Raw genomic sequence first — 26682 nt, 5'->3', positions numbered from 1 at the left:
CGGTACGACAACGATATGAAAATTCTCATACCGCAGTTTACGATATGGTATACGGTATGACGGAAAATTTTCGGCATACCGTACCGATCCACCCCTAACTCAAATTTATTTATTACTATAATTAATACTCCCTCCGTCCACGAAATGAGTACCCATTTGTGGACGGCACGGGTTTTAAGAAATGTATGGAATGTAGTGTGAATAGTTTAAGGGTCCCACTTTTTGAGTGTATTAATCAAAGAGATGTGTGAGGTACACTTACCAAAAAGGGAAATGGGTACTCATTTCGTGGACGAACGAAAAATGAAATATGGGTACTCATTTCGTGGACGGAGGGAGTATTATACATTCACGTCGTGTTGTGTTTCCATTAAAAAATTATTTTAATGTAAGTAAATGAAATTTAGCTTGTCGTGTTCATATATGACGAAGGAATAATGACTTATGATTAAAAATTGTGAATTTAATTTCCTCCAATTCTCTGTAAATTAAGCTCGATGCACAAGTTCCTTCCTTTCATTTTCGAATATCTTTAAAAGAAAAAAAGAAATCCTAGCATTGCAAAACTCGAAGTAAGAGTGGTGATAGCAATTTGAGTAGTGGCAGAATAAAAAAGGTGAATGTAATAAGGGAGATGCACGTGGTGTCAGCGTGAGAGAGTGCGCGCTTTTTGTGCGTGTAGCTGTCGGAGAGACGTAAATATACTCTTCCACACTTTCCTCTTTCCAAGAACCAACATTCTATTTCTCTCTCTAGGGATTCCCAATCCGCAAACCAAACCCTCGCTCCCTGCCAAAACATGCCCTGAATTTCTAATCTCTCCGCCGCACTCCCATTCTCCGCCGCCGCCGCCGCCGATCGGTGAGTTCACCCGTCTTTTCTTTACTTTTTGCCGCTACTATACCAGATAAGCTGTAGTCTTTTTGTGGTTTTTTAGCTAGTGTTCTGGTTGCCGGTGAATCAATGCCTTGCAGTTTAAAAATTTGAGCTGTGATGCTACTGTTTGCAGCTGCATTTGTCAATTTGACTTGCGGCTGAGTGTTTTATGCTCTTGTGATTGTGGCGAGCTGTTTTGTTTCCTATTTTCTTTAGCATCCTTCAGATTATCTTAATGTCAGTGGCTGAGTGTGACTCGTGCTTCGGGTGATTGTTTGCAGGATAAGTTTCTAGTTTTGGGTTAAGCGTTTGAAATGGCTTGGGTTTATTTGCTTCCGCCTTCTTATTTTACGCGATAGTTTACCTTTAGGTTTCTTTTTGAATTGATACGCACTTTAGTTTTTTGTTAGAAGATCGTCGAAAAATTGGAACGTCATATGATGTCTACATATTGAATTATATCCTGATTTCTGCAGAAACTCTACTTCTTTTCTCTTTGAATATATACACCTATTCATCATTCCCATGTTTTTGTGCTATGCATTTTGGTTTGTTCTCCACTAAGTTTTTTCATGTACTGAATCAGCTCATGCTTTGTTCAGGATTTCTATGTCATGGAAGACAACTTATCCACCGCCACTCTGATTGGCTCTACAGCCTCTAAGATACAACAACTTCAGAAAGCATTTGCAGAACTTGAAAGTCATCGAGCCGTCACTCTCAATGTGAAATGGAAGCAACTAGAAGAGCATTTTCATGGACTTCAGAAGTCTCTGAAGAGGCGTTTCACAGAACTGGAAGAACAAGAAAAAGACTTCGACACTAAAATAGTTGAATCCAAGGAGATGTTGGAGAAGCGTAAAACAGCTGTAATGTCGAAGGAGCAAGCATCACTTCAGAGACTTCAAGAGAAGCGGGATGCTGCTGTCTCAGCTATTTTAACTGCTATGCAAAAGTGTGAGATGCCTCTTTCTGTGGATTCAGGTGTTAGTAATGGCCAAAATCAAATTGAAGCACCTGTTCCGGATGAAAAGATACCTGACGCACTGGTAATTGAGGGTAGCATGGATGTGATGAAAAGGTCTGTTGAAAGCATGAATGTGGAGGTTAAGTCTTACCCAGAGCTAGTAAACTTGTGCCAAGAGATGAATTCAGAAGGCCTACACAAATTTATATCAGACAACCGCAAGAACCTGGCTGCTTTAAGGGAGGAAATTCCAACCGCACTCAAGGCTGCTGCTGACCCTGCCTCTCTGATTCTGGACTCTCTGAAAGGTTTCTATGGCACGGACATGCCAAACATAGATGCTAAAAAAGATTCAAATCTATTGGGCCTTCGCCGCACTTGTATCATGCTGATGGAGTGCCTTTGCAGTTTGTCCATAAATCTGGATGCAAACACCCTCTCTGCTATTATCTCAGAAAATGCTAAAGAAAGAGCAAAATTTATAGCTGAAGATTGGCAACCGAAGTTGGATGATCTCGATGCTGATGCCAGCAATGGAAATTCGTTAGAAGCACATGCATTCCTACAACTTCTTGCTACTTTTGGCATTAATTCACATTTTGATCAGGAGAGCTTGTCCAAGTTAATACCCATGGTTTCTCGCCGTCGTCAGACAGCTGAGTTATGCCGTTTTCTCGGACTGTCAGACAAAATGCCAGGTTGATTTCTCTGACAAGGTCCATTCGCGTTTTAAATGATTCTTCTTCTGTCTACCAAGTGAATGATTGTTCCACATCACCTGAAATTTTGCTAACAAAATCCAGTTATCAAACTATGGATCTTCTTTGTGTTCACATTTTGATTTCTTGGCTTAACAGGTGTGATAGATGTGCTGATAAAGAATGGAAGGCATATTGATGCTGTGAATTTGGCTTTTGCTTTTGAGCTCACTAATCAGTTTCCACCTATTTCACTACTTAAATCGTACTTGTATGAGGCCAGAAAAGCTCCATCAGCTCCCAAATCTGGAAATCTGTCGCCTGCTGCTTCTCGACAGGTCTCTTTCTTACGCCTCTGCTGAGTTGATCTAATTTGCTTTTCTCTGCTTGTCTATCACATTTGCCTAAAACCTCCACATTTGGTGAAATCACAGTTTCTTGGTTTGCTACTTCTAAGTTTCCATATCCTATGTCTGGGTGAAACAATAGTGTATTCCTTTGGTTGCAGGTTGATGTCAAGGAGAAAGAGCTGACTGCACTCAAAGCCGTAATCAAGTGCATTGAAGATCACAAGCTCGAGGAGCGATTCCCCGTGGATCCACTCCAGAAGCAAGTCCTCGAGATTGAGAAAGCTAAGGCGGACAAGAAACGTGCAACGGAAGTCGCCAAACCACAATCCAAAAGACCTCGCGCCAATGGTGTTGGGCATGCACCTCGTGCTTCTGCTAATGACAAGAACTTCCACGGTAGGTATCCGCAATATATCTATGAACGACCTTATGCTTACACCGGACCAACCGAGCACCACGTTCCTTCGTTTCTGAGTGCTCCCACGTATAATGGAAACTTCTTCCCAAACCCCTACCAGTACCAAACTGCATACCTGCACTAATCACTGCTCAGACTCCTCATCATCCCTTAACTACTAGTGTTAACCCGCTCCAATTTCTTGATGTAATGTTCAACCTTTCAGCAACTTAATATTTGGGGAAAAAAAAGAAGGGATTAATTAGCCTTGTTAATTCCTAGTCTGTTGTACAAGCTCTAACTGTTGTATTGTTTCTAATGTTGTATTAATCTTCTTGCGCATTTTTATGCTGTTTGATTAATCCGAGGATGCTAATCCTATGTTTGGGATGTCTAATATTACGCGAGAGAGTATTATTTTTCGAATTGCTCTCTTGAATGGCGTATATCCTCCTACGTCTCACTTAGGTATATGTGCATAATCGTTATCGATTATAAATTAATCTTTCTCGATGTAATATCTACTGGATTGTCCAAAATATGAAAATAAACGTGGAATTAAAATTTGTTAGTAAATATACACTAATTATTCTCATAATGTTGTTTTGTGAAACCATATATTCTTTGAATTCAAACTCAAGCATTTAACTTTAATAGGGGGGAGGAAGATGTTAAATAATCTTGACTTATATAGATGTTTGGTAGCATATATTATCATTTAACAAATCGGTTTGTGATAGTTAAAGGGTCCAATCTTATTTTAATATTCCATCCATCCTCATATTATTTATTTAGGTTAGATATATAATTAATCTCATTTTTTCTTATCCTAGTTTTATTAATTACTACATCATTTCTAAGCACGACTGCCAAACACATTAAATAAATCATATACTACAAAAGTATACCGAGTGTAAAATCTCAATGGTTAATGCTTCAAACCAACATTATAATAGTGTTTCATTATCTAGCCTTACATGACACACTAAAAATATAGTATAGAATTTAAAGATATTGCAAAAATAAAACCAGCATGTACTTTTAACATTGAAAATAGAAAATGTACAAGGTTCAAAAACAAAAAAGATATTCTCTCCATAAAAAAAAAAGAAAAAGAAAAAAGCAGATAGTAATATTCAGATAGCCGTTGATTGTTAAAATCTCTATTCATGTTCTAAAGGCTCACTTTCCCCAATTCTCTCTTATCATTTCCCGCCAATAATTATGAGGATCTCCGAGATCTCCCCCATACAAGATCACCGCCGAGCCTCCGCCACGACCGCCGAAGCCGTCGATACCGACTCCGACCACTCAACCGTGCTCTCGAAGATCGAGTCCACAATCAAATTACTCGAGCGTCACACCCCAGCGCATCCTTTGCCGGATTCATACGCCTCCGAGATCCGACTGCCCGTCGCTCAGCTGAGTCAACTCGCTCCTCTGCCCAATTCCGCCAAGCTTCTCGTTTGGAAACTAAGCTACCGCCTCTGGAACGCGTGCGTCGACCTCTCCAATGCCTCCAGCCGGAAGATCTCCGAGGAGCTTGCCAAGCTCCGGCAAGTCGCGGCTGAGATGCTACTCGTCACCGACGATGTGGCGGGGATTCCTTCTCCGGCGTTCAAAGCGGCGCTGTTCTTCTACAAAACCGGTTTGGTCTGGTATGATCTGAGGAAATTTGATTTAGCTAACACTTGCTTCGAGAAAGCCACCGACCTCGTATCCAATATTGAAATTAACTCAGTTTCCGATGACGACGAGCGGAAATTGCTCTTAGATCTTAACCTTGCCCGATCTCGAGCTTCCTGGGAAGTTTCAGATCGAAATTTGGCTATTGCATTGTTAAACAGGTCCAAAAGTGTCCTGTTTGGAGTTTCGAGGAATTATAACGCCCTAGCTCATCAGTACTTAAGTTTTGGAAAGACTTTGCTATCGACGAGTGAAGTCTCCACTGTAAATGAGGCGTTGAAGTTGATGAATGATGCACTGGAGCTGTGTGAGAAGGGGCTGAGAGTGGTAAAACGGACTGAGGATACGTTGAGTTTGAAGGAGCTGAGGTTGAAGACTTTGCGATTCATCGCCGCCGCTCATCTGCAGAGCGATGAATTCGAGAGTGTCTTGAAATGCGTGAAGGTCTTGAGGGAGGTCGGGAGTGGCGGGGACCACCATCCTAGCTTGAGCGTATTGGCAATGAAGGCGTGGTTAGGGTTGGGGAGGTTTTCGGAGGCGGAGAAGGAGTTGAAAGGCATGGTGCTGAACAAGGGGATACCTGAGTGTGTGTGGGTATCAGCTGTGGAATCGTACTTCCTCGCCGCGGGTGCAGCAGGTGCCGAGACTGTCAAGGCAGTGTTTCTGGGCCTGTTGCAGCGGTGTCATGTTAGTGCCGGTGCAGCTATTAGGGTTATCAATAGGGTGGTTGGGAATGGATTGTGCAAAGGTGAAGGAATGAAGGTGAGAGCCAAAGTTGTGGGTGAGTTGGTTTCAGATGAGAGGATGGTGGCTTTGTTTGACAGAGAAGGTGCTGTTACAGAGAGGACAACCATGCATGCTCTTCTTTGGAACTGGTAAACTTCTGTCAATCCAGAGATAAACTGTTTTCCATCGTTGTTTTTGATAAATGAAAGAACATATCTTAATAAGATTAGGCTTGTTTACCTTGTTTTATGAAAGCAAGCTTACATTGGTTGTTTAGTTCAACGGAAGCAAACTGAGATAGCAAACTCTCATTGGAGCTGAATAGGAAAGTAAACTCACATGGCATGAGAATTAGGCTTTGATCAATAATTGGTTGTGAACTTGTACTTTGATCTTGTTTTTTGCAGTGGCACTGAGCATTTCCGATCAAAAGATTATGTGCTTAGTGCTGAGATGTTCGAGAAATCCATGTTATATGTTCCTCATGGAATAGAGAACAGAAATCTAAGAGCTAAGGGATATCGCGTTCTGTGCCTGTGCCACCTAGGCCTCTTGCAACTGGATAGAGCTGAAGAATATATAGATGAGGCTGAGAAGGTACTCACTCAAATTGTTAAATCAAAGTCACAAACTATTATATTAGCCTTTAAAACGAGGTTGTTTTGTTTATGCAGTTGGAACCAAATATAGCAAGTTCCTTCCTAAAGGTAAGATCATGTTTGTCAAAAAGTTCTCTTCCTTGAGCTTGACAGACAAAGGACTCGCGTAATTATTTGTTAGGCTGACTCGAATGATCTGCAAATTGCAGTTTAAGATTTTCTTGCAAAAGAACGACCACAGCAGCGCCATTGCTCAGATGCAAGCAATGCCTAGCTGCCTTGACTTCACCACTGATTTCATCTCCCTCTCAGCACATGAAGCTCTTGCGTGCCGTTCCCTTCCTGTTGCCGTTGCCTCCCTATCCCAACTCTTGAATTTTTACTACTCAGGAAAAGCAATGCCAATCAATGAGGTTGTAGTATTCCGCACCTTGATCACAATCTTGAGTCAGGAGCCAGCTAATGACACCGACGTCCTCAAACACATGAAACGAGCTCATATCCGGCAATCCGAGGTTGGAGCTGACCTCTTCTTCGGAAAATCTGAGGTTGGAAGACGAGAGAAGAACTGGCTAGCTGCCAATGCTTGGAACCTTGGAGTAAGAACTGGGCAGGAGAAAAACTATGAGCTATCTGCAGAGTTCTTCAAAGTGGCATCAGAATTCTACAAAATTGTAGGTGATGGAGAAACAGAGGGAAACGAGGAGATGGTTTGTAAATCAATAATACTAGCTGTATCTGCCATTATTGCTGATGAAAAGCATCACAAAGGTACATTGCAGGAAAGCGAAATCACACAAGCAATCGAGCTGCTAGGCAGGGCAGGAAAGGTATCTAGAATACTTGCTTTTTTTGTATAATCATGTAACTTTACTTACCTAAGTCCTTCAATGCAGATTCTAACATCAAGCTCGAGCAGCATCAAGAAAAATGACGATCAGATTGCGGCCATCGAGCCTCACTTCTTCTTCGTATACACTTGGAGCGCCTCTGATCTGTACTCGAGGCTAAGCGACACAGGCAGCCAACAGCTACAACTGGTGAAAAACTTCGCCAGCTCCAAATGCTGCAACCCGAAACATCTGGTTCAGATCGGCCTTGAGGCGTCACAAGGGCCACGGTCGAACCCTGAAGTGGCAGTCTTCGCTTTCAAGGCGTCTCTGGCCGCCCTTCTTGCCTCCCCCTCACCGGATTACCAAACTGTTGCTCTGGTCCTCAGAAACCTGATAAGCGTTGGCAGCATCCACAAGGGAGAGCCGGACGACGAGTCCATAATGGAGATGTACAAGCAGGCGTACCGGATCATGGTTGGATTGAAGGAGGGGAAGTATCCGAGTGAAGAAGCGAAATGGCTAGCCATGACGGCGTGGAACCGGGCGGCTCTCCCGGTGAAGCTGGGGCAGGTGGAGACGGCGAAGAAGTGGATGAGTATGGGTTTGGAACTGGCAGCGAAGGTTCCCGGGATGCATATGTATAGATCATGTATGGAGGAGTATTTGGGAGGTTTTGAGAAGAAGCTTAATGGGCAAGACCATGATCAGAGCAGGACTCCAGCGCTATCGTAATGTGATACTCTAATTCTATGGAGAGTAAAATAGATTATGTAGTTTAATGAAGATGTGATGTTTCATACTATATGCATTAGTCTGAATTCACTAGTTCAGTGGTTTGTACATCAATAATTAATCACCATGCTCATCTCTTATCCTCACGTGCGTTGTGTGTAGCAAATTAGATATTTTTAGTACTCCATTTTAACGTCATTTTGATCTCGAATCATATGTTATAAACACACAACTAATTTTCTATGAAAGTGTAATAAAATCTTGTCATTTTCGATTGATAAAAAATTAATCAATTTTCTTTTATTATAAATTAAAAATTACTCCCTCCGTCCCAGCCCAATAGGCTCGCTTTCCTTTTTGGGACGTCCCAGCCCAATAGGCTCAGTCTTAAAATAGAAATAATTAGGGCTCATTTACATTATAATAATAGGGCTAATTAATTAGATGTTTCTCCTAATTATCACTAATTCTATCGGCCCTTTTTCTTCTCATTTTCGATATTCCTCTTCTCTCTCTCAAGAACAGCAAACCCTAAATCCTCTCTTCTCTCTCTAGCGGCGCAAACCCTACCGATTCTTCAACCTCCGCCGCCCACCTTCGCCGATCAACCGCAACCCACCCCACTGTGATGAATACTCACAAATCCACGCTGATTCCTGCGGAGTCCGACCGATCCTTGGTCGATTTCGTCGACCAAGAGTCTCTGAGTGGCGGATACGTCTCTGACTCAATTTTCCGATGGGGCTTGCTCTACTGTAGATCTCAGTCACTACATTCCATGTCTACCTCGGGAGGCTCGACGGAAGGTGGTTAGAGAGGCTCGAAGGAAGGTGGTTCGAAAGGGCACTATGGTTCCTTTTACCGATCTGTCGGAGACCTTTGCCCCGGAGACCGAACCACCGGAGGTGGTGGTGGCTGAAGGAGAGGAAGAAGTGATGCCTGTTGCCCTTCCGATTCCAGAGGAAGAGGCGGCGCCTCCGCCCTTCCGATTCCAGAGGATCGTTGATAGGTTCTACGCCATCTATTTTTCGGACATGATACCGGTGAGAACTTTCTGATTGTGCCTTGGCATCTGTGATGCTTTTTTGTTGGTGATTTTTGGTTGCATCTGTGATGCTCTGTTATTGGTGATTGTTGGCTGCATCTGTGATGCTTTTTGTTGGTGATTTTTGGTTGCATCTGTGATGCTCTGTTATTGGTGATTGTTGGCTGCATCTGTGATGCTTTTTTGTTGGTGATTTTTGGTTGCATCTGTGATGCTCTGTTATTGGTGATTGTTAGCTGCATCTGTGATGCTTTGCTGTTGGTGATTGTTGGCTGCATGTTTAATTGGCAAGAGCATATGTGGCTTTGTGTTTATATGGCTAATATGACGAGTTTTTGTTTTTTGTGTGGAATTAAACCTTAAATGAGTTGCCAATTTGGCCATGAAACACATTGATGAATCTCCTCGATGAGATGTGTTTGCGGCCGCCGATCTGTGTAGCCCCCTAAGTATGTCAGTTGTTATTCTCTGCCTTGTATGCTTGTGTTGGTTGCAATGTTCTGATACTCCTTTTTTACATCTTCAAAAAACTTTACAAAAGGGAGCCACTGAGCTACTTGGCTTTTTTACATCTGTGTTCAATGAACTTTACAAAATGAGCATCTTCCCTTTACAAAAACAAAAAACCCCACTGCTATCTTTACAAAAAGGGGCGTTCTTCCATTTCAATGCTTCAAATTGTTGTGCCTTGAAGCTGATCTTCATATCCAAGTTGTGCCTTTAAGTCTTGCATGGTTGCTTCTTCCCCTGACTGTATCATGTGATTTATACACTCATCAACTAGATTCTTGTCAACTTCCAATGTGATTGGAAGGGCATTCTGTCTAATGAGAGCATCCTTCTTCATATGTGGCAATTTATATGCATTGTGGCCTTTGATTTTCATTGTTTCTATCATACACCCTTGTAGTGATAAGAATACCTTGTTCAAAATACCTATTTTCCCATCAAAAATGATTTATCCTATGTCTCTAGAGTACCTGCTGCTCTGTTCTTACTCATTCTTTTAGCTGGAACAGACTATGTGAATGGGAAAATACCTATTTTCCCATCAAAAATGCAATTACCATCATCATCAAATATAGGCCTGCATACCGCACACATGAACATCACCTTGATGATGTGATTTTTGCTTTTACAGCTCCTGTGTGGTTCAATCTCCTCTTGTGTGAGATAAAAACGATGTGAATCCTTTGTCATGTAGAACCATTTCTCATCTACGTGAACTACGTTATGCATTGTCTTAAATTTCAGTACATTAGCAATCCTATCATACTCAATGGCTTGTAGAGAAAACCTTAACCTGAGCAACTTATTAGGGGCTGTCAGATCAGGCTTTAAGGCACTTGTATGCGCTCTGATTAGCCCTAAATGAACCCATCTGCCCACTATGCTCTTGCTAATTTGTATGCCTCTTGCTAACCTTCGAATTGTGCCTCTTCTACAAAGTTCCAATGCTTGTATTTGTGCTACATCGATCTGGATTCTCTTCGTTATTCGTGGTGTGAATCTTCTCTTTGTGTTTAAGTTGATCACTTGACCTTGTTGCTTTTGTTTTTTGGCTTCAGCCCACAAGCGAGTGACTGTGCGCCGCCCAAGGTTGAATTTGGTGCCGGCTTCCTTCATCTTGCCATATGCCGGTTTGCCATCCTTGGAGTTTTGAAGAAGAAAGTGCACGACAGCCATCTTTTGATCATCTTGAAGATCCTTCAAATGCACCATTTTGTGTAGATATTGTGTTTAGATGTTGTGTGTAGATATGGTTAGGGTCTGCAGCTTTATAGAGGAGTTTACTCCTTTTTTTTTGTATTCTGCCGCCAAACCTTAAATTTGGCTCAAAACATTTCAGTTTGGTGAACATCAAAAATTCTGGCGCCAATACTATTTTTAATTCCAAGGCTGTAGAAACAGCCGCCTTTTCCAATTGTGTTTTTCAGCAGCCTCATTTTTAATTCAGCAGCACAGTGCCTATTTTTAAATTCAGCAGCACAGTAATTATGCCTATTTTTAATTAAGCAGCACATATGGGAAATAATTTTAATATTGAATGTTTAAATGACCAAAGTAATAAAATGGGATTAAGAAAAAATAAGGGAACACTTAATTGCTTAATTTTGGGTGGACCACACCATCTACCTACCAAAAAGTGACTTTCTTAATCTCCGTGCCGAAAAGAACTGGGCATATTGGCCTGGGACGGAGGGAGTATGTTATATAACGTGTCGAAAGTCAAAATTACATCAGAATTGCGTAGAAAATCAAAATTAATATTTCTTCGGTTCCATGAAATTTGAGCAATTTTTTTTGGGCACATATTTTAAGGAATTAATATTTTGTGCGTTAAGTGTAATAAATAAAAAAATAAAAAAGTGAATAAATGTAAAAAAAATTATTATATAAAAGAAATGTTCAATTTTTGCGGAACAATCCAAAAAAGAATACTACTCCTCTTGACGGAAAATATAGCAACTCGTAGCGAGATGGTACCTGGCTGAACAGATAATTACTAGATTGCCCCTCAGTTGGACGATGGAAGTGAAGGCGAAAGTGGTGAAAACTGATAAAGGCCGTTGCATATGGCGCCATCTTATCATATAATTCATCATATCATCGATCCATATGTAGTCCAGCCAATTCTCTCTCTCTCTTCATGGAGTCTCTTTCCAGATGCCTCTCAGCTTTCCCACCATTATTAAACCCTTCTATAAAACCCCGGAAAACAACTCCAAAAACACATCTTTTCCTCCTAAATTGCAATCCCACACTTATCGAAACTCAAATCCCAAATCACCAATCAAGCAACACTTCAACAACCGCCATTTCCCCTCACAATTTGTCCGAAAATCCCAATTCCCACAAACTAGTACTCCTCAAACCCCAATTCTCATTGCCCTTTCTTGGATTCACATTCCCAATTTCTTGCTTCGCCTCTGAAACCACCGCCGCTCTCCCAACTGAAGAAGTTCCCGGCAGAATTAACTTGGAATCCATTTTGGTTTCGATCGACAACTTTTTCAACCGCTACCCTTTTTTTGTTGCCACAGTCGTTTTCATCTGGCTTGTTGCGATCCCTTTAGCTGAGGAGTATTCGCAGAAGTATAAGTTCATTTCCGCCATTAATGCATTCAAGAAGCTGCAGGATGACCCCACTGCCCAGTTGTTGGATATAAGGGACGATAAGAGCATTGCTTCTTTGGGCTCTCCCAATTTGAAAATATTGAGCAAGAATACAGTGCAGGTCAGATTTCGAGAAGGAGATGAAGAAGGTTTTGTGAAGAGGGTTCTCAAGAATTTTGGGGAGCCAGCTAACACCACTCTTTGTATCTTGGACAAGTAAGCTTTTGAAGTTTGTTACTTTCGTTTATTTTGCTGGAAGACTTTGATAAGCAGGCTATCTTTGGACATGAATATCCTAATCAAGAATCTATAGAATTTTTTGAATGGGATTCTAAAACTTGTGTGCATCCACCCTAATTATGGTTCATTGATCACCTAATACAATTTATTAATCACAATTAGGATTTAATTACAACAGATGCACTTAAATGATTGGTTTGTCAAGAATTTAGGACAAACTTCTGTTGTTGGTTTATTAATGTTTCTGTTTTTGCTCTTGACTTAGTTTCCTTGATATAGGGACTTAAACTGACTTTTCTGTGGATAAATTACATGTGTAAGGTAGCTTTGGTGGCAACTCTATGAAAGTGGCTGAGTTATTGGTGAAAAATGGTTTTAAAGAGGCGTATGCTATTCGGGGAGGAACCATGGGCAAGAAAGGATGGCAGGTAGGCTGCTTGTTCTCTTACATTAGTAAGTGAATTGATTTTTTATTTTAGCTCATGCAAAATAAAATGTTTGTATTTCAACGGACTTTGTTAATTTCTGTTGATGCAATGGCTACTTTTTAGTACAATTTATTCTTGTGAAGTCAATGGGAGTATAAATTTCACCACAAAGCTTGAGCTTTTGATGAATCCTGGCCATTTTCAGTTTTATGTGGTTAGGTTTTTGAAACTATTGCATGATAAGCATATCTCAAAATTTATGTATCGGGGTATAGGAACCACATTCATTTTACTAGCCTAGATAGTATGGAATAAAAGATGCTGAGTGGGTTTGAGTGCCATTTATTTCTTTATTCACTTGTTTTCACCATTTTGTCAAGGCATATGATGCCAGTGTTATTAACTGATTTACAATAATGAATTGGGATGGAAAAAACATGAGAATTCAAAGATAGTTTGTGTTGCCTAGAGTTGTCTTTAACAGAATTCCAATTCGTTTCCTGTCTATGAGCTTTAAATTGTGATGTGGGATTCAGTTCCGATCTAATATGATGTTGCTTTACCTAGATTTTGCTACAACTCAGAACTTGTCATTTCCTCTGCTAGATATCCACGTTATACGTATTTTCATATCCTCCTGCATTTAGTTATTTGGTTCTCTCTCGCCTCCTCCTCCTGGTTTTCTACCATAGATGTGGCAACTTTTTCATTGTATATTTCATGGTAACTCTTAAACAATTTGCATCACTGAACTGTATAATCCATATACAAATTATTTGTATGTCTGCAGGAGATACAAGAGACCCTCCTACCTCCTTCAGTACATATTTATCCGAAGAAAAAGAGCAAAGGGCCAAAAAAACTTGATACAAATGGAGGGATAGCACGAGTGGATGAAACTAAAGACTCATTGTTAAATACAGCTTCTCCTGCCAGTGAAGAAATCAAGAATACCGATTTTAGTTCCCTTAGTTCCTCTAACAAATCTGAAGGGGGTCAAAAGCCCCTGTCTCCATACCCAAATGTATGAAGCATACTCTCTCTCTCTCTCTCTCTCACACACACACACACACACACTCTTGGCAGCTACATTCTTAGTATTGCTTGTTGTTTCTGCAGTATCCGGATTTGAAACCTCCGTCTTCCCCAAGTCCAACGAAACCAAAGTGATGCGAGGCTGTGCTGTTGTGAGTTGCTGCTGCGTTTGTGTATGGAGGGAAACTTAAGTTACAACTGTTAGTCCCAAAGTAGAAATGGCTTAGCTGCCTTCCTAACTTGAAACTATTAATGCTCATTTTTCTCCCAAACTACAATTAGATGTAGAGTCTTCCAAACAGTTTTGTATCTACTATTTGTCGTTAGGGGGGATTATACTTTGCCATCCAAATTATGTGGATTTTTGCAATTTACCTTACGAATTTCTTTCTGTAAATTTGAACCGTGTGAAATCTGCATTTGCCACCTGAAATGCATTCATTATTCTATTGAAATTCGATTTTTTGTTTTGCATACCTTAAACATTGTTTTCTACCTACAAATATGAAAGACAAATCTATACTATCCTAAAAGCCAAACATTTCTTTCTAGCTCAAAATATAAATACATTTTATATATCTATTCATCTCTATACATCTCTCCTCTCTCTAAATATCAAACATTTTTTATAATAAATATATACTCTCTCCATCCCACCATCCCACGAATCTTGATGCATATTCATTTTTGGATCGTCCCACGAATCTTGATGCATTTCTAAATATAGTAACAATTAATTGAAAAATAAAGATTCTTAATTATACTTAATTATCACTTTTCTAATTTATTACCTACACACTTAAAACACTAATCTACAACTCCTTAATTCCCGGGCCGAAAACAATTACATCAAAATTCGTGGGACCGAAGGAGTACGTTTTATATATCTATATCTCTCCTCTCTCTCCACTCAACATCTTCTCCCATAAAATCGTTAACCTTAATTCATGATTTTTTTTAAATGGATGTTAAATTAATGATTATAAAAGATCTTTAATTCGATGTTAAAAAATAAATTTGAAACGAATAAGTTATGGTCGATTAAAGTGTCAAAATTAATTTTTGTTATCTCTCATTTATCTTTAATGTTGAACATCATACCTTTTTTTCATTTTGTTTTCTTTTGTTGGTGAAAAAATAAGTAATGCTATTTTTTTCATTTCAAAAAAGTTTACATAATTGTTTAATTATAATTATTTTAATATTAGTAGTTATAGTTTTTAATGCAATTAAGGATAATGAAACTTTGTTAATTTTAATATGAATTTGCAAATGAAAAAATAGTTATATATCTAAAATTACAATTGAAAATTTTATATAAATTTATTTAATTATGTGTACAAATTATTTATTTATTTATATAAACATATTTATTTTTATATTATTATTTTTATATTATTCGTATTTTTCATGATTTTGTAATTAATTTTGAGCTATTTAAATAGTATAAACTTTTAATAATAATATAGTTTGGACTTTTAAGAGCCCAAAACTATTATGTTAAATGATTGCTATTAATTTTTTTAGATTGATGGTTTAGTGTTATTTGCTCAAAATAAGATTGATTTAAATTTTTTGTTTTACAATCTATAAATTTAATAATAATAATAATAATAATAATAATTATTATTATTATTATTATTATTATTATTATTATTATTATTCAATTATTACTTATACAATACTCATTAAATTTATTAAATTGGTAATACTATTATTATACACTATTTTAATTCGAATACTAACATTTAAATCAACATATTTTTTTATTGCCAATTAATCTAATTTATAAATAATGATATTTCAATATTTTCACATAATTTAAAATATTTAAAGATATATTGTAATTCGTCCATCTGAATTTAGAGTTGTTATTATTATTATTATTATTATTCGGCACGAAATCAAAACGACAAATTTTTGTATGCACAACTGCACAAGTATAAATCAACTTATTAGGTGATTCGATTCCGAACGTCGTCTGGGCGGATTGTAGGAAGGGAATCCTGATTTCATTGTACTTGAGAATTTGATGGTGGAATCTTGGGACGGCACCCTTTCTTGCACTGAGTTCTTCGTTGCAGCTTCCACTTTTTCGGAGCAGTGGCGGAAATTCAATTCATCTTTACCTCAATGGACATGGATTCCTTCCCCTAAACGGCCCTGGCTTTCCACTAATGATCAAGTATATTACTCCTTTACATACTGTCAAACTTCCATCATTTGTCAATTTTTTTCATGCTATCTTATTCGAATTTTGATTTGTTTTTGGTCATTTTGAGGTGGGATACTTGTCCCTGGAAAATGTAATTCTTCCCAGGTTATCAGAGGTGGGTTCATTTTTCTTTTGACGAAATGCCAAAATCAAATTCCTTGTTAAGAGTGAACAAGATTTTGTTGATCGCCTGAAAAAAGATTTAAAAAAATTGATATCTAGTAGTATATGGTTTTGTAGGGAGCTGCTCATTACAGCAGCGATGTGGCGGAGAAAGAAGAGTGCTGTAGTGATTGTGAAGATGAGGTCGTTGATACTGCTGTAGTTGTAAGCATTCTCTTTCTCTTGGGATAAATATCATAAGATTCTCCATATATGTTTGATTGAATTGTTTTTGGTACTTCATAAGTTTTTATGTGCATTTACTCGTTGCTCATCTTACTAAGTTGTCAAAAACTTGAAAGGTTTTTGAGATAGGTTCTCATCTCTGCACATTGCCCTTTTCTGCTCTATGGTATATAAACTTTGATGTGTTGATTATGTGAAGCAAGTTTCCCAAGAATACTACTACCTTGAGTTTCGAAAATGTTCAGATCTTGGCACTGCTTGGCAGTCTTGTACAAGAACTGCATGTTATTGATGAGGATTAACTGGGAGTTTAGACTTGCATCAAATGGCATAATTACATTAGTAGTTCTGCCAGGCTGAAACGCTTAGTTTCTAGATTGGGAAAATGTCGTCAGAAGTTACTTATCTGGCCTTGGTTACTTGCACTGACATATATTTTGTTGCACTCTTTTTTTTCCAATTTCTATTTGAAATGAAGAGATTAATGGTTTTGTAGTTAAGTTAATTATGTATCTAATGGCAAGCGAATGTAATTAATCCATTTGCATTGTGGTTCCCTTTTCTTGCTAGGTTCTCAATGATGGCCCTGTAGAACATCGCTACGACCTTCATGCAGTTTATAGTGCTTCCTACAGGGTTCCGGTGCTATATTTTCGTGCTTACCACAGTGGTAAGTTAACTGTTGTGGTCCTTGGATTGCAATAAACAAAATCCACAGATATTGTAAAAGTGTTCAAGCCAATTATGAGTAAAAATAGCCAAGGGGTGCTAACTGTGGCAGAGATAGTTTTACAACGCGATCTCTTTTTGATTTGTTGACAGCTGCAGTTAGTGCTGAGATTTTCTACCTTCTGTAGATTATTCTAGCCAGAATCAATTTTAATTATTCTGTTAGAACTATGAATTGTTTAGTTCTTGTTCTCTGCATATTACTTTAACAATCAGAAACGTGATGACCTAAAGCGCTAACATATATATGGTGGATGGGAGGGAAAACCCATGTCATGCTGTGTGAAACTGTCGAGAATGTCCAGTTCTCTAGAACTTAGACTTCATTTGGGCTAGATTAATCTGAAGAACATGATCTATTAATTTTGTCTCAACCTGCTGTTGCAAGTGAAAGCACGTGCTAGTTCATTTAATATAATACTAACATATATGTACCTGATGAGCTTAGTGAGTACAAATCACCTGCATTTGGGCTATGAGGATTGGTCACTAACAACTCTATGCAAATATTTTGTCATAGCGCGAGATGAATGGCCTATGGCTTGTGCCAATTTATTTACTGCTTTAAAGCTAACATTTTGATGTAGATCTTATCTAACTCTCATAGATTAGTATCAGAACTAGTTTTGAGTTGCAGATGATTGGACTTCTTTGCTGAAAATTGATTCATATATACTATTGACTTACTGAATTTTATTTTCAGATCACCTACTATCCATCACTGTGTTAATGCTCTTCAACTTTGACACTTTACTTGCTGAAAGCCTGAAAGCATTCAAGTTATGAATGTTGATGTTGATATTGAATTTATGCTGAACTAATGACTTAACTACATCTTGCAGATGGGCAGCCTCTGCTGTTAGATGTCATTGAAAAAGATATCCCTATCGACTCAGCTCAACTGCTAGCTAGAGCCAAGTGGACATTCATAACTCAGGAGGTTAATTTCTCTACACGCTCTGTTCATAAATGAATGCTTCTTTAAATGTTTCATTAGCTTTAGGCAATTCTTTGCTGTGTTTGGACTATAGTACAGGCACAAATGCTCGAAATAAGCTTTTGTAAAAGTAACCTGAACTTTTGTCACAGAGAGAAGAAGCCTATTTGCATGTAACATTTTCATGTATGCTATTTCTACACTGTAGGAGCACCCTGAACTGAGGCGACCATGGTATACGTTGCATCCTTGTGGAACCAGTGAATGGATGAAGCTACTCCTAAGCAGCGACATTTCAGCTGCTCAAAACAGGATCCCTCTAGAAAAGTACCTGCTTTCGTGGTTCTCAGTAGTCGGGCAGGTTTTTGGTATTAAGCTTCCTTTTGAGATGTTGAATCTTGTTGCTTCACAGTGATTTATACAGTTATGTGCATCCTTTCAAATATAATGTTGTGTACTTGCAAATTTGGACCTACTTAGTGTATTTAGTATAAAAACAAATTCAATTGTAAATATACATCTTTGAAACGTGAATCGTGTGTAATATAAGTACAAAATTGTATATAAACTTTGTTCTTGAGCTACCATGTAGTCAGAAATAAGTTACATCAAAGCCTAAAAGGATCCCAAGAAAATGAATCCAATTTGTTGCTATCTATCTTGTGCTGCATAAGTCAGCCAGTTTTCTTGAAGCAACAAGCATTCTTTTTTTTTTTTTTTGAGAAGAAGCAACAAGCATTCTGTGTGTGAATTATTCCTCTGGTTGCTGGTTGCTTTCAGTGCACCTGAATAATTGAGCAATATCTGCCTTAACAGGATCTGCATCTTCCACGGCTGCACGGCTGAAGCAAGCCAGAAACTCTTTGTTACCATCGGCCCCCTTCAAGGGAGAATCTATCCAGCCTTGGCATTGAAATCCAAAACCTTGCACACCGTTTATAATCTTCCCAAGAACCTAAAACGTCAAATACATAGTAACAAGATGCGGAGTATTATTTTTTTCTGGATTCTCAAGAAGCAGCACCAGAATTTGAATTAGTTTGGAATTTCATTTGTAATGCACCTTGAAATTGTGATGATCTAAAAATGGAAAATCATAGGCATATAACACACACCACCAAATCTTTGCATGGATTTCAAACACGGAATCATGAAAATTGAGGTAAGTAACAGGTTACCTCCTGATGGACCAATGGATCCCTGACTATTCCTCCACCTCCCACCTGAAAGAAAGCTTACATGAACAACGAGACACTAATGGAAGAAATACTATGCTTAAGCAATAATCTCGTTCCACACGCATTCCATCATTTATTCTCTAAGACAAAAAACATATAATATCCAGGTCACAGAGCACACTTCTTCATAGGCATCCTATACCAAACAAGATACTTTCCCACTCAATAATATCATGCACACATGAGCAAATCTGATTTGATATTTCTTGTTGAATATGAACCATCTAAATTAAGATGTAGGAGTATTTAGAAAGAAGGTCAAATGGTTTGTGATTGAATGACTACTGTTCCCACACTTCTCACACTGCTGAGACTAACTAATCGCAATAAATATAATCAGAAACCATGAACATAGAAATCACAAACATCAGCAGGAAAGAATACTATCACATACTTGGGATCTGTGTGCCTCGAATTGAGGTTTAATTAGAGTAACTAATGTCGCATCATTCTTCATCAGACCAATAACAGCAGGCATGACCTACATAGTATAGGATATCAGCAAGACCGCCACTAGCTTTAGGACTTAAAAGTAAGAAAAGCAGGAAAAAAAAAGTAGTATTTCGTTGGAATTGGGGAAGAGAACGACTGATTGAAAAGACAAGAAAACTATAAGCCACATCCAGTTACTTACAGTTAATATGGAAATAAAAGATAGGTCCAAGGTAACTAGATCAACTTTCTGTGGCAGTTCCGTCAGATATCTTAAGTTTGTCCGTTCAATGACACTTACACATTCATGCCGACGTATTTTGTCAGCTACCTGAATAGCAACAAGAACCCTAAATCTAGTTAGAACAGTATGGCAAGCATCATGCAAGAAACACGAAAATAGAAGTACAATTGTTCGCATTGAAAGATACCATGGAAAGCAGATGTAGGCATACCTGTCCATAACCTACATCAACACCATAGACAAATGAAGCACCGTACTGGAGCAAGCAATCTGTGAATCCACCAGTAGAAAGTCCTGAGTCGAGGGCCACTTTTCCAGTAACATCAATCTCTAATTGTTCTATTGCAGCCTCTAACTTATGACCACCTCTGTAAGTACAGATTTCCAGAAAGCGTTTCAATTCCTTGAAATAAATGTTCCAACAAAAAAGTTATTGAACAGCTGTTTGAAGAGAGTAATCACCTACATACATATTTTGGAACCTCAGCCTGGATATCAACAACAGATTTATCAGAAATTTGTGCTCCACATTTGTTTACCACTTTCCCATCAACAAATACTTTGCCTGAGAAGTAAAATTATGAAAATGCAAGCAGAAGAGGCACAACTCTACAAGAAACACATAAACACTAACAATTTTTATTCATAGAGATTTAGAAGAAATCAGTAAGAACTAAGAACAGCTCAAGCAAGTACTAATGCTGTAGAGAGATAAGTAGCAATATAACAACCTATAATGTGCTTCAAATAAGCAATCGTCAAGACCTGGTATGTTTTTATGTGCTTGTCAACACAACAAAATAAGGACCTTCTAAGCTTCATTTTCAAAATCCAGTTTCTAAAAGGTAAGAGCAAATCTTTGATGATTAATAATGATATACAGAGAAAAACTGAGAGGAAAGTATTGGTAAAAGTAGCATCCAAATAGAACAATGGACTTCATTTGGTGTGTAGAAACTTAAGAGATGATGAGAAAATAATGTTTCAAAAGTGTATTATGCAATAAGTTAGATTTAATTCCTCGCCCTTCCTTGCATAAAAGAGGTATGGATTACAAGGACATAAACTCAAATTTACAGTTTCTGCCTTACCATTTGGTGCAACGTGGTAGTAGATAGATAGATTATCAGTTATGTACTGCTTCTAAATTTGATAGAGACTAGAGATGCTTCATTCAAAAAAAAAATCCAGCAAGACATATTTGTTTATACTAGAAGTGCCCTTTAACAAATTCCGGGTGATATGTAACATATGACAACATGTACCCTGAATAATCCACGACTGTATGAATGTTCGACTATATTGCTGAAATCTTTCGAGGCACGCTTCATCTAGTCTCCTTTTCCTGAAAAGTTGAACATGCGTACAGAATACAATAAGATTATATTGCCAAATATCACAAGAATAGCAAAAAAAAACAGATCGAGAAGCGTTGCAATTACTTTCTCTGCACTTTAATCTTCTCCGAACTGGAAGCAGCAAAGCTCTTGACAAACTTATGCACCGGGGCATCGACCAATCTTACTGATTCAGCAATATCATAACAATCAAATCCATAACCAATAATGAGAAACAAAAGAAATGCCTTTTTCAACAGCAAACATGTGAAAAAGATTAGCACTTGAGCGCACTTGGCTCCCATATCATTTTTCCCCACATGATTATGAAGAATCTACGAAAGAAGTACCTAAGGAAACAGGAGAGTTGGTGAATTTAGAGGAGTAGTTGGTAAAAAAAATCCTGCAACCCGAAACAGATGCGCCGGCTCCGCCGAAGTAGCGCGACGTGGCCACTGCCATTTTTCTCATCTCGACAACTCAAGCACTCATTTTCCTACAGTTACAGTCGAGAGGGAATCGACCAACAGGTATAGGTCTTATTTATTGGGCCGTACTCACAGCCCAAAACTCACGCCTGCTAAGCCCAACTCTGAATCGTAATATAGATAAAAATAGAAAACTATATAAGGATAAATTATCACTTAACCTAGCGTTTGATGAATGTAATAGATAAGATTGATATGAATGGATGAGTAATAATCCACTCAATTTTAAAGTGATAAATAATTATTCAATTAAATAATTAGATGCAGGTCAGATTATCAATTACGAGCTCAATTACCCAAACACTTAATTAAGTTAGATTATTTTATCAATCATGTCTTATCACTCAAGTCAAAACACCTTCTAAGTATATAAATAAATTAAAAGATAATTTTAAAAATATAAATAACCATTAAATTGAAATAATGTATAGTCAATAATATCGACGACAAAAATTATTCCGTCAAAAAAATAACTGAGCCGACAATGAATCTATACATATATAAAAGCTGGTCCGTTGGCTAAAAATTTTTTCCGCCTTTTTTCTCAATATGTATTTTGAAGGTTGATTAATATATGAAGCAGTTACAATTTTCAAAGCGGTTACAGTATATCTAACAAAAGCTACCACCATTAATTATGCATAATAAGCAATACTAAATACTTTATTGTGAATATTAGCATCTCAGATTGTACTAAAATCACTCTAAACAGTTTATTGTGAATATTTCATTAAACAATCCATCTCACTAAGATTGCCCGAGTCTCTTCTTTTATATTTTTATCTGACTTGGCTCTTAGAAAAGTTACCACCATTAATTATGCATAATAATCAATACTAAATAATTTATTGTGGAAATTAACATCTCATTTTGTACTAAAATCACTCTAAATAGTTAATTGTAGATATTTCATTAAACAATCCAACTCACTAAAATTGTTCGAGTCTCTTCTTTTTTATTTTTATCTGACTTGGCTCTAAGAGTTTAAACGATGTCACACCTTTGATTTTTTGATCTATGATTTCTGAAGTTTATATTTCCATCTATAATGTTCCTCAGGTTTTTAATTCTTTTGGATGATTGACTTCAATAGTATTGTAACTCATGCATTTACTATCCAGTGCTTTTTTTCTTCAATTCATAATTGCAATGTATGTGACATTTTAAAGACTTTGTGGTTTTGTGTTTCTATAAACTTCTATAAAAGTATTTTTATGAGATGCTTGTGTAGGATGTAGATAAGTCACTTACTTATGGATGTTCCTTAACCAAATTTTTCTTTTAAAATTTGACTAAATCTGCTTTTTGGTATATTTGTAGTCATACAATTGAATGGGTTTAATAGATTCTAAAACTTGATTAGAACTGACAATGGAATTTGAAGCAGTAGCCAAAAACAACAACTTTATACATTGCACCCAAAACTCGGTATACATGTTTTGGAATGGAAAATTCTCACGGGCCATAATGCAGAACATCAAGTCCTGATACCAAGGATGACACCGGAACCAGCTGATCCAAGACTACCGTTCAAGTTTTAACGGCGATAGTTTGTTATTATAGTTTCTTATGCAATGACTATAGACAAAAGTCAAGGTCAATCACTTTCTCACATGAGTTTATTTTTTAAGAAGCCTATTTTTAGGCATGGTCAATTTTATGTAGCTATTTTTAGAGTTACAAGCTAAAGAGGTCTAAAATCTTGATATGTAATAAAGACAATGTAGGTTATTCGTCTACTACAAATGTTATATACTCCCTCCGTCCACCAAAAAAACTCCCATTTGGGGTTCGGCACGGAGACTAAGAAAGCTGAAAAAGGTGGTGTAAAGGTGGTGTAAAAGACTAAAAGGGTAGTGTTTATGTATTGTGATTACTTTTACTAATCTTTCACTAGCTATTTGATAATAATAATAATAATAATAATAATAATAATAATAATAATAATAATAATAATAATAATAATAACGATAATAATAATAATAACAATAATAATAATAATAATAACGATAATAATAATAACAATAATAATAATGATAATAATAATAATAACAATAACAATAATAAGAATAATAACAATAATAATAACAATAACAATAATAATAATAATAATAATAATAATAATAATAATAATAACAACGATAATAATAACAATAATAATAATAATAATAATAATAATAATAATAATAATAATAATAACAACGATAATAATAACAACGATAATAATAACAACGATAATAATAATAATAATAATAACAATAATAACGATAATAATAATAACGATAATAACGATAATAATAATAATAATAATAATAATAATAATAATAATAATAATAATAATAGCAATAATAATAAAGATAATAATAATAATAATAATAAAATAATAATAATAATAATAACGATGATAATAATAATAATAATCATAATAATAACGATAATAATAATAATAACAACAATAATAAGGATAACAATAACAATAATAATAATAATAATAACAATAATAATAATAATAACGATAATAATAATAATAATAATAATAATAATAATAATAATAATAATAATAATAATAACAACAACAACAACAACAATAATAAGGATAACAATAACAAGGATAACAATAACAATAATAATAATAATAATAATAATAATAATAATAATAATAATAATAACGATAATAATAATAATAATAATAATAATAATAATAATAATAATAATAACAACAATAATAAGGATAACAATAATAATAATAATAATAATAATAATAATAATAATAATAATAATAACAATAATAATAATAATAATAACGATAATAATACTCTCTTCGTCCACTAATAATAATAATAATAATAATAATAATAATAATAATGATAATAATAATGATGATAATAACAATAATAACAATAATAACAATAATAATAATAATAACAATAATAACGATAATAATAACGATAATAATAATAATAATAATAATAATAATAATAATAACAACGATAATGATAATAATAATAATAATAATAACAATAATAATAATAATAATAATAATAATAATAATAACAAGGGTAGCAAATTTAATGGTAAAGGGTAGTAAAACTTAAAAAGAAGGGAGGGTATAAATGTCTAAAAAGCAGAATAGGAGTTTTTTTGGTGGACAGAAATTTAAGGGCAAGTAGGAGTTTTTTTGGTGGACGGAGGGAGTATAAAGAAGTCTTTCAAAATTTATAATAATAAGATGAAAAGTTTGCAGTTGTCTTTTGATATGTTATTCCCTCGTCCACCAAAAGTATGACACTTTTGATTGACACAAAAATTGATGGTGATTTTTATACACTTGAGAAAGGGTCCCACCATTATATGAAATGAGTGGTTGAGATTGAATTAAGGTGATCTTTTTTTGTAAATAAGAGGGGTATTTGTAATGTAAAAGATAAGGAAAATATGTGGAACAATATTCTAAAAAGTAGAGTGTCATACTTTTGGTTGACACAAAAATGATAAAATTGCCATATTTTTTTATGGACGGAGGAAGTATAATTTTTTTTTTGAGAAATTTAAAATGTTAATCTTAAAATATTTTTTTAGTATTAATATAAATTGTATAACAATTTTATAACTTTTATTTGATGTCTTACTCAACTACTTATAACGTACTATGAACTTTTATGTAAATAGATAAATTTTAAAATAAATTAAGATTTTTTTATTATCTTATAACTTGTATTTAATTTTAATAATATTCGTGCATATTTTAAAAAATGAATTAAATATATGAAATTTCAACAAAATACATATCCCGTGCATCGCACGGGTGAAACGCTAGTGTGATACAAAACCACCGTGATTAGCTACATTGCTATTTTTGTGGAATATTATTGAACTTTTTAACTCTTATTTATTTTATATACGAAGCACATTTTCCCAAGTTATATGTAATTTGTTTTTGAATAAAATATCTAGTATACATCTTAAATTAAAGATTATGAAAAGACTTTCAAATTGATATGTGATACATACAAAATTGATTTGAGAGGATTAATCTTAATGAATAAAAATATTAAGGTTAATTCATTGTATACTGGATGGATTGAAATTTTGGGTATCTCAATAATTAATACTTTTTGATTATTTTTATCATTTAAATTAGTTTTACTTTGATTCATATCTCATTAAAAGAGTGAGTTAAGAGAAATCATATTTTGAAGATGAAAAAACTCAATCACGCATCTCATGAATCGTGCAAAGTCACTTTAAAGTTTAGACATATTAAATAATTTATTCTTTTAATTATTGTTTCTTTTACTTGGAGCTAGAAACGTATTTAATATTTTTTTCCCCTTAAACTTAACATTTTGATTTTTTAAAACAAAATACAGAGTTATAATTTTAAGCATGCAATATAGAGATTTGATGATCCATCATAAAACCATACAATAGAGTTAGGTCAAGTGAATGTTCATCCGGAGCTTTGATTTCTTCATTCACAAAATCTTAATATACTCCAAGGGTGTTAATTGTTACCTGTCAAAACGATGGAAATTAGCACCATTCTTGGCTGATCGGAGCTGCCATGGATTGTTGTCAGAATTCTGCATTCAGATTTTAACACCTCGCTTCGGATTTTCGTCGTTGCGTTCGCGCCAAGCCTCCGATAATTCCAACTAGAAATCAATAAGACGCTCTAGATACTTTGAGCAAAACTGAAACTGTTTATAATCGGTTTTTGCAGTAGAATTATCAGTTCATCATTGTGAAAGAAATTGCAGAGAATAGAGCCCACTCCTTCCTTGTTGCAACGGAGTAATTTTTTATATATTAGATTCCGACCAATTACAAGATGACGCGCCATTATTTAATTATATTTATATGAAACAAGAAAAGCGACCTTAAGTTATTGCGCGCGAAACACACGCCGTTTTTTATTTACTGTTTGGATAAATTGGTGAGGATCAAATTGTGGCAAATAAAAATCCCTAACTTACAAGAATTTA

At 35.9% G+C, this 26682-nt stretch overlaps 6 protein-coding genes across 9 annotated transcripts; 4 read left to right on the top strand and 2 right to left on the bottom strand.

Moving 5' to 3' along the window:
- The first annotated feature begins 586 nt into the window (after positions 1-586).
- LOC131000808 (FRIGIDA-like protein 3) lies at positions 587-3630 on the top strand. Of its 2 annotated transcripts, none has more exons than XM_057926894.1 (4): positions 587-861; positions 1479-2541; positions 2701-2879; positions 3050-3630. In XM_057926894.1, exons 2-4 carry the CDS (start codon positions 1491-1493, stop codon positions 3431-3433), a joined length of 1614 nt encoding a protein of 537 aa, XP_057782877.1. In that variant the 5' UTR covers positions 587-861; positions 1479-1490; the 3' UTR covers positions 3434-3630. The 2 variants fall into 2 exon arrangements, with proteins under 2 accessions (XP_057782877.1, XP_057782876.1); XM_057926893.1 differs by having other exon boundaries at positions 659-861; positions 1463-2541.
- A 385-nt stretch (positions 3631-4015) lies between these two features.
- Positions 4016-8062, top strand: LOC131000807 (TPR repeat-containing protein ZIP4). The gene is made up of 5 exons (XM_057926892.1): positions 4016-5849; positions 6108-6297; positions 6375-6407; positions 6509-7129; positions 7196-8062. The coding sequence occupies exons 1-5, from the start codon at positions 4513-4515 to the stop codon at positions 7862-7864; spliced, it is 2850 nt and encodes a 949-aa protein (XP_057782875.1). The 5' UTR covers positions 4016-4512; the 3' UTR covers positions 7865-8062.
- A 1520-nt stretch (positions 8063-9582) lies between these two features.
- On the bottom strand, positions 9583-10631 carry LOC130998042 (uncharacterized). The gene is made up of 2 exons (XM_057923477.1): positions 9950-10631; positions 9583-9845 (listed from the first exon to the last, which is right to left on the bottom strand). The coding sequence occupies exons 1-2, from the start codon at positions 10629-10631 to the stop codon at positions 9583-9585; spliced, it is 945 nt and encodes a 314-aa protein (XP_057779460.1).
- An 814-nt stretch (positions 10632-11445) lies between these two features.
- LOC131000806 (rhodanese-like domain-containing protein 4A, chloroplastic) lies at positions 11446-14184 on the top strand. Its single transcript, XM_057926891.1, has 4 exons — positions 11446-12242; positions 12592-12694; positions 13485-13718; positions 13814-14184. The coding sequence occupies exons 1-4, from the start codon at positions 11560-11562 to the stop codon at positions 13862-13864; spliced, it is 1071 nt and encodes a 356-aa protein (XP_057782874.1). The 5' UTR covers positions 11446-11559; the 3' UTR covers positions 13865-14184.
- Positions 14185-15634: 1450 nt separating this feature from the next.
- LOC131000805 (ubiquitin-like-conjugating enzyme ATG10) lies at positions 15635-18526 on the top strand. Its single transcript, XM_057926890.1, has 6 exons — positions 15635-15914; positions 16012-16059; positions 16185-16271; positions 16863-16962; positions 17864-17961; positions 18167-18526. The coding sequence occupies exons 1-6, from the start codon at positions 15762-15764 to the stop codon at positions 18371-18373; spliced, it is 693 nt and encodes a 230-aa protein (XP_057782873.1). The 5' UTR covers positions 15635-15761; the 3' UTR covers positions 18374-18526.
- On the bottom strand, positions 18443-26522 carry LOC131000803 (uncharacterized). Of its 3 annotated transcripts, none has more exons than XM_057926888.1 (10): positions 26213-26465; positions 21560-21801; positions 21315-21396; positions 21138-21217; positions 20335-20437; positions 20084-20240; positions 19831-19959; positions 19591-19677; positions 19137-19181; positions 18443-18913 (listed from the first exon to the last, which is right to left on the bottom strand). In XM_057926888.1, the coding sequence occupies exons 2-10, from the start codon at positions 21678-21680 to the stop codon at positions 18710-18712; spliced, it is 1008 nt and encodes a 335-aa protein (XP_057782871.1). In that variant the 5' UTR covers positions 21681-21801; positions 26213-26465; the 3' UTR covers positions 18443-18709. The 3 variants fall into 3 exon arrangements, with proteins under 3 accessions (XP_057782871.1, XP_057782869.1, XP_057782872.1); XM_057926886.1 differs by having other exon boundaries at positions 21560-21705; positions 26213-26463; XM_057926889.1 differs by lacking the exon at positions 21560-21801 and having other exon boundaries at positions 26213-26522.
- Positions 26523-26682: the final 160 nt, after the last annotated feature.

Source organism: Salvia miltiorrhiza, chromosome 8 (assembly GCF_028751815.1).
Source record: "Salvia miltiorrhiza cultivar Shanhuang (shh) chromosome 8, IMPLAD_Smil_shh, whole genome shotgun sequence".
NCBI lineage: Eukaryota > Viridiplantae > Streptophyta > Magnoliopsida > Lamiales > Lamiaceae > Salvia > Salvia miltiorrhiza.
This window is presented reverse-complemented; position numbering and strand designations above follow the sequence as displayed.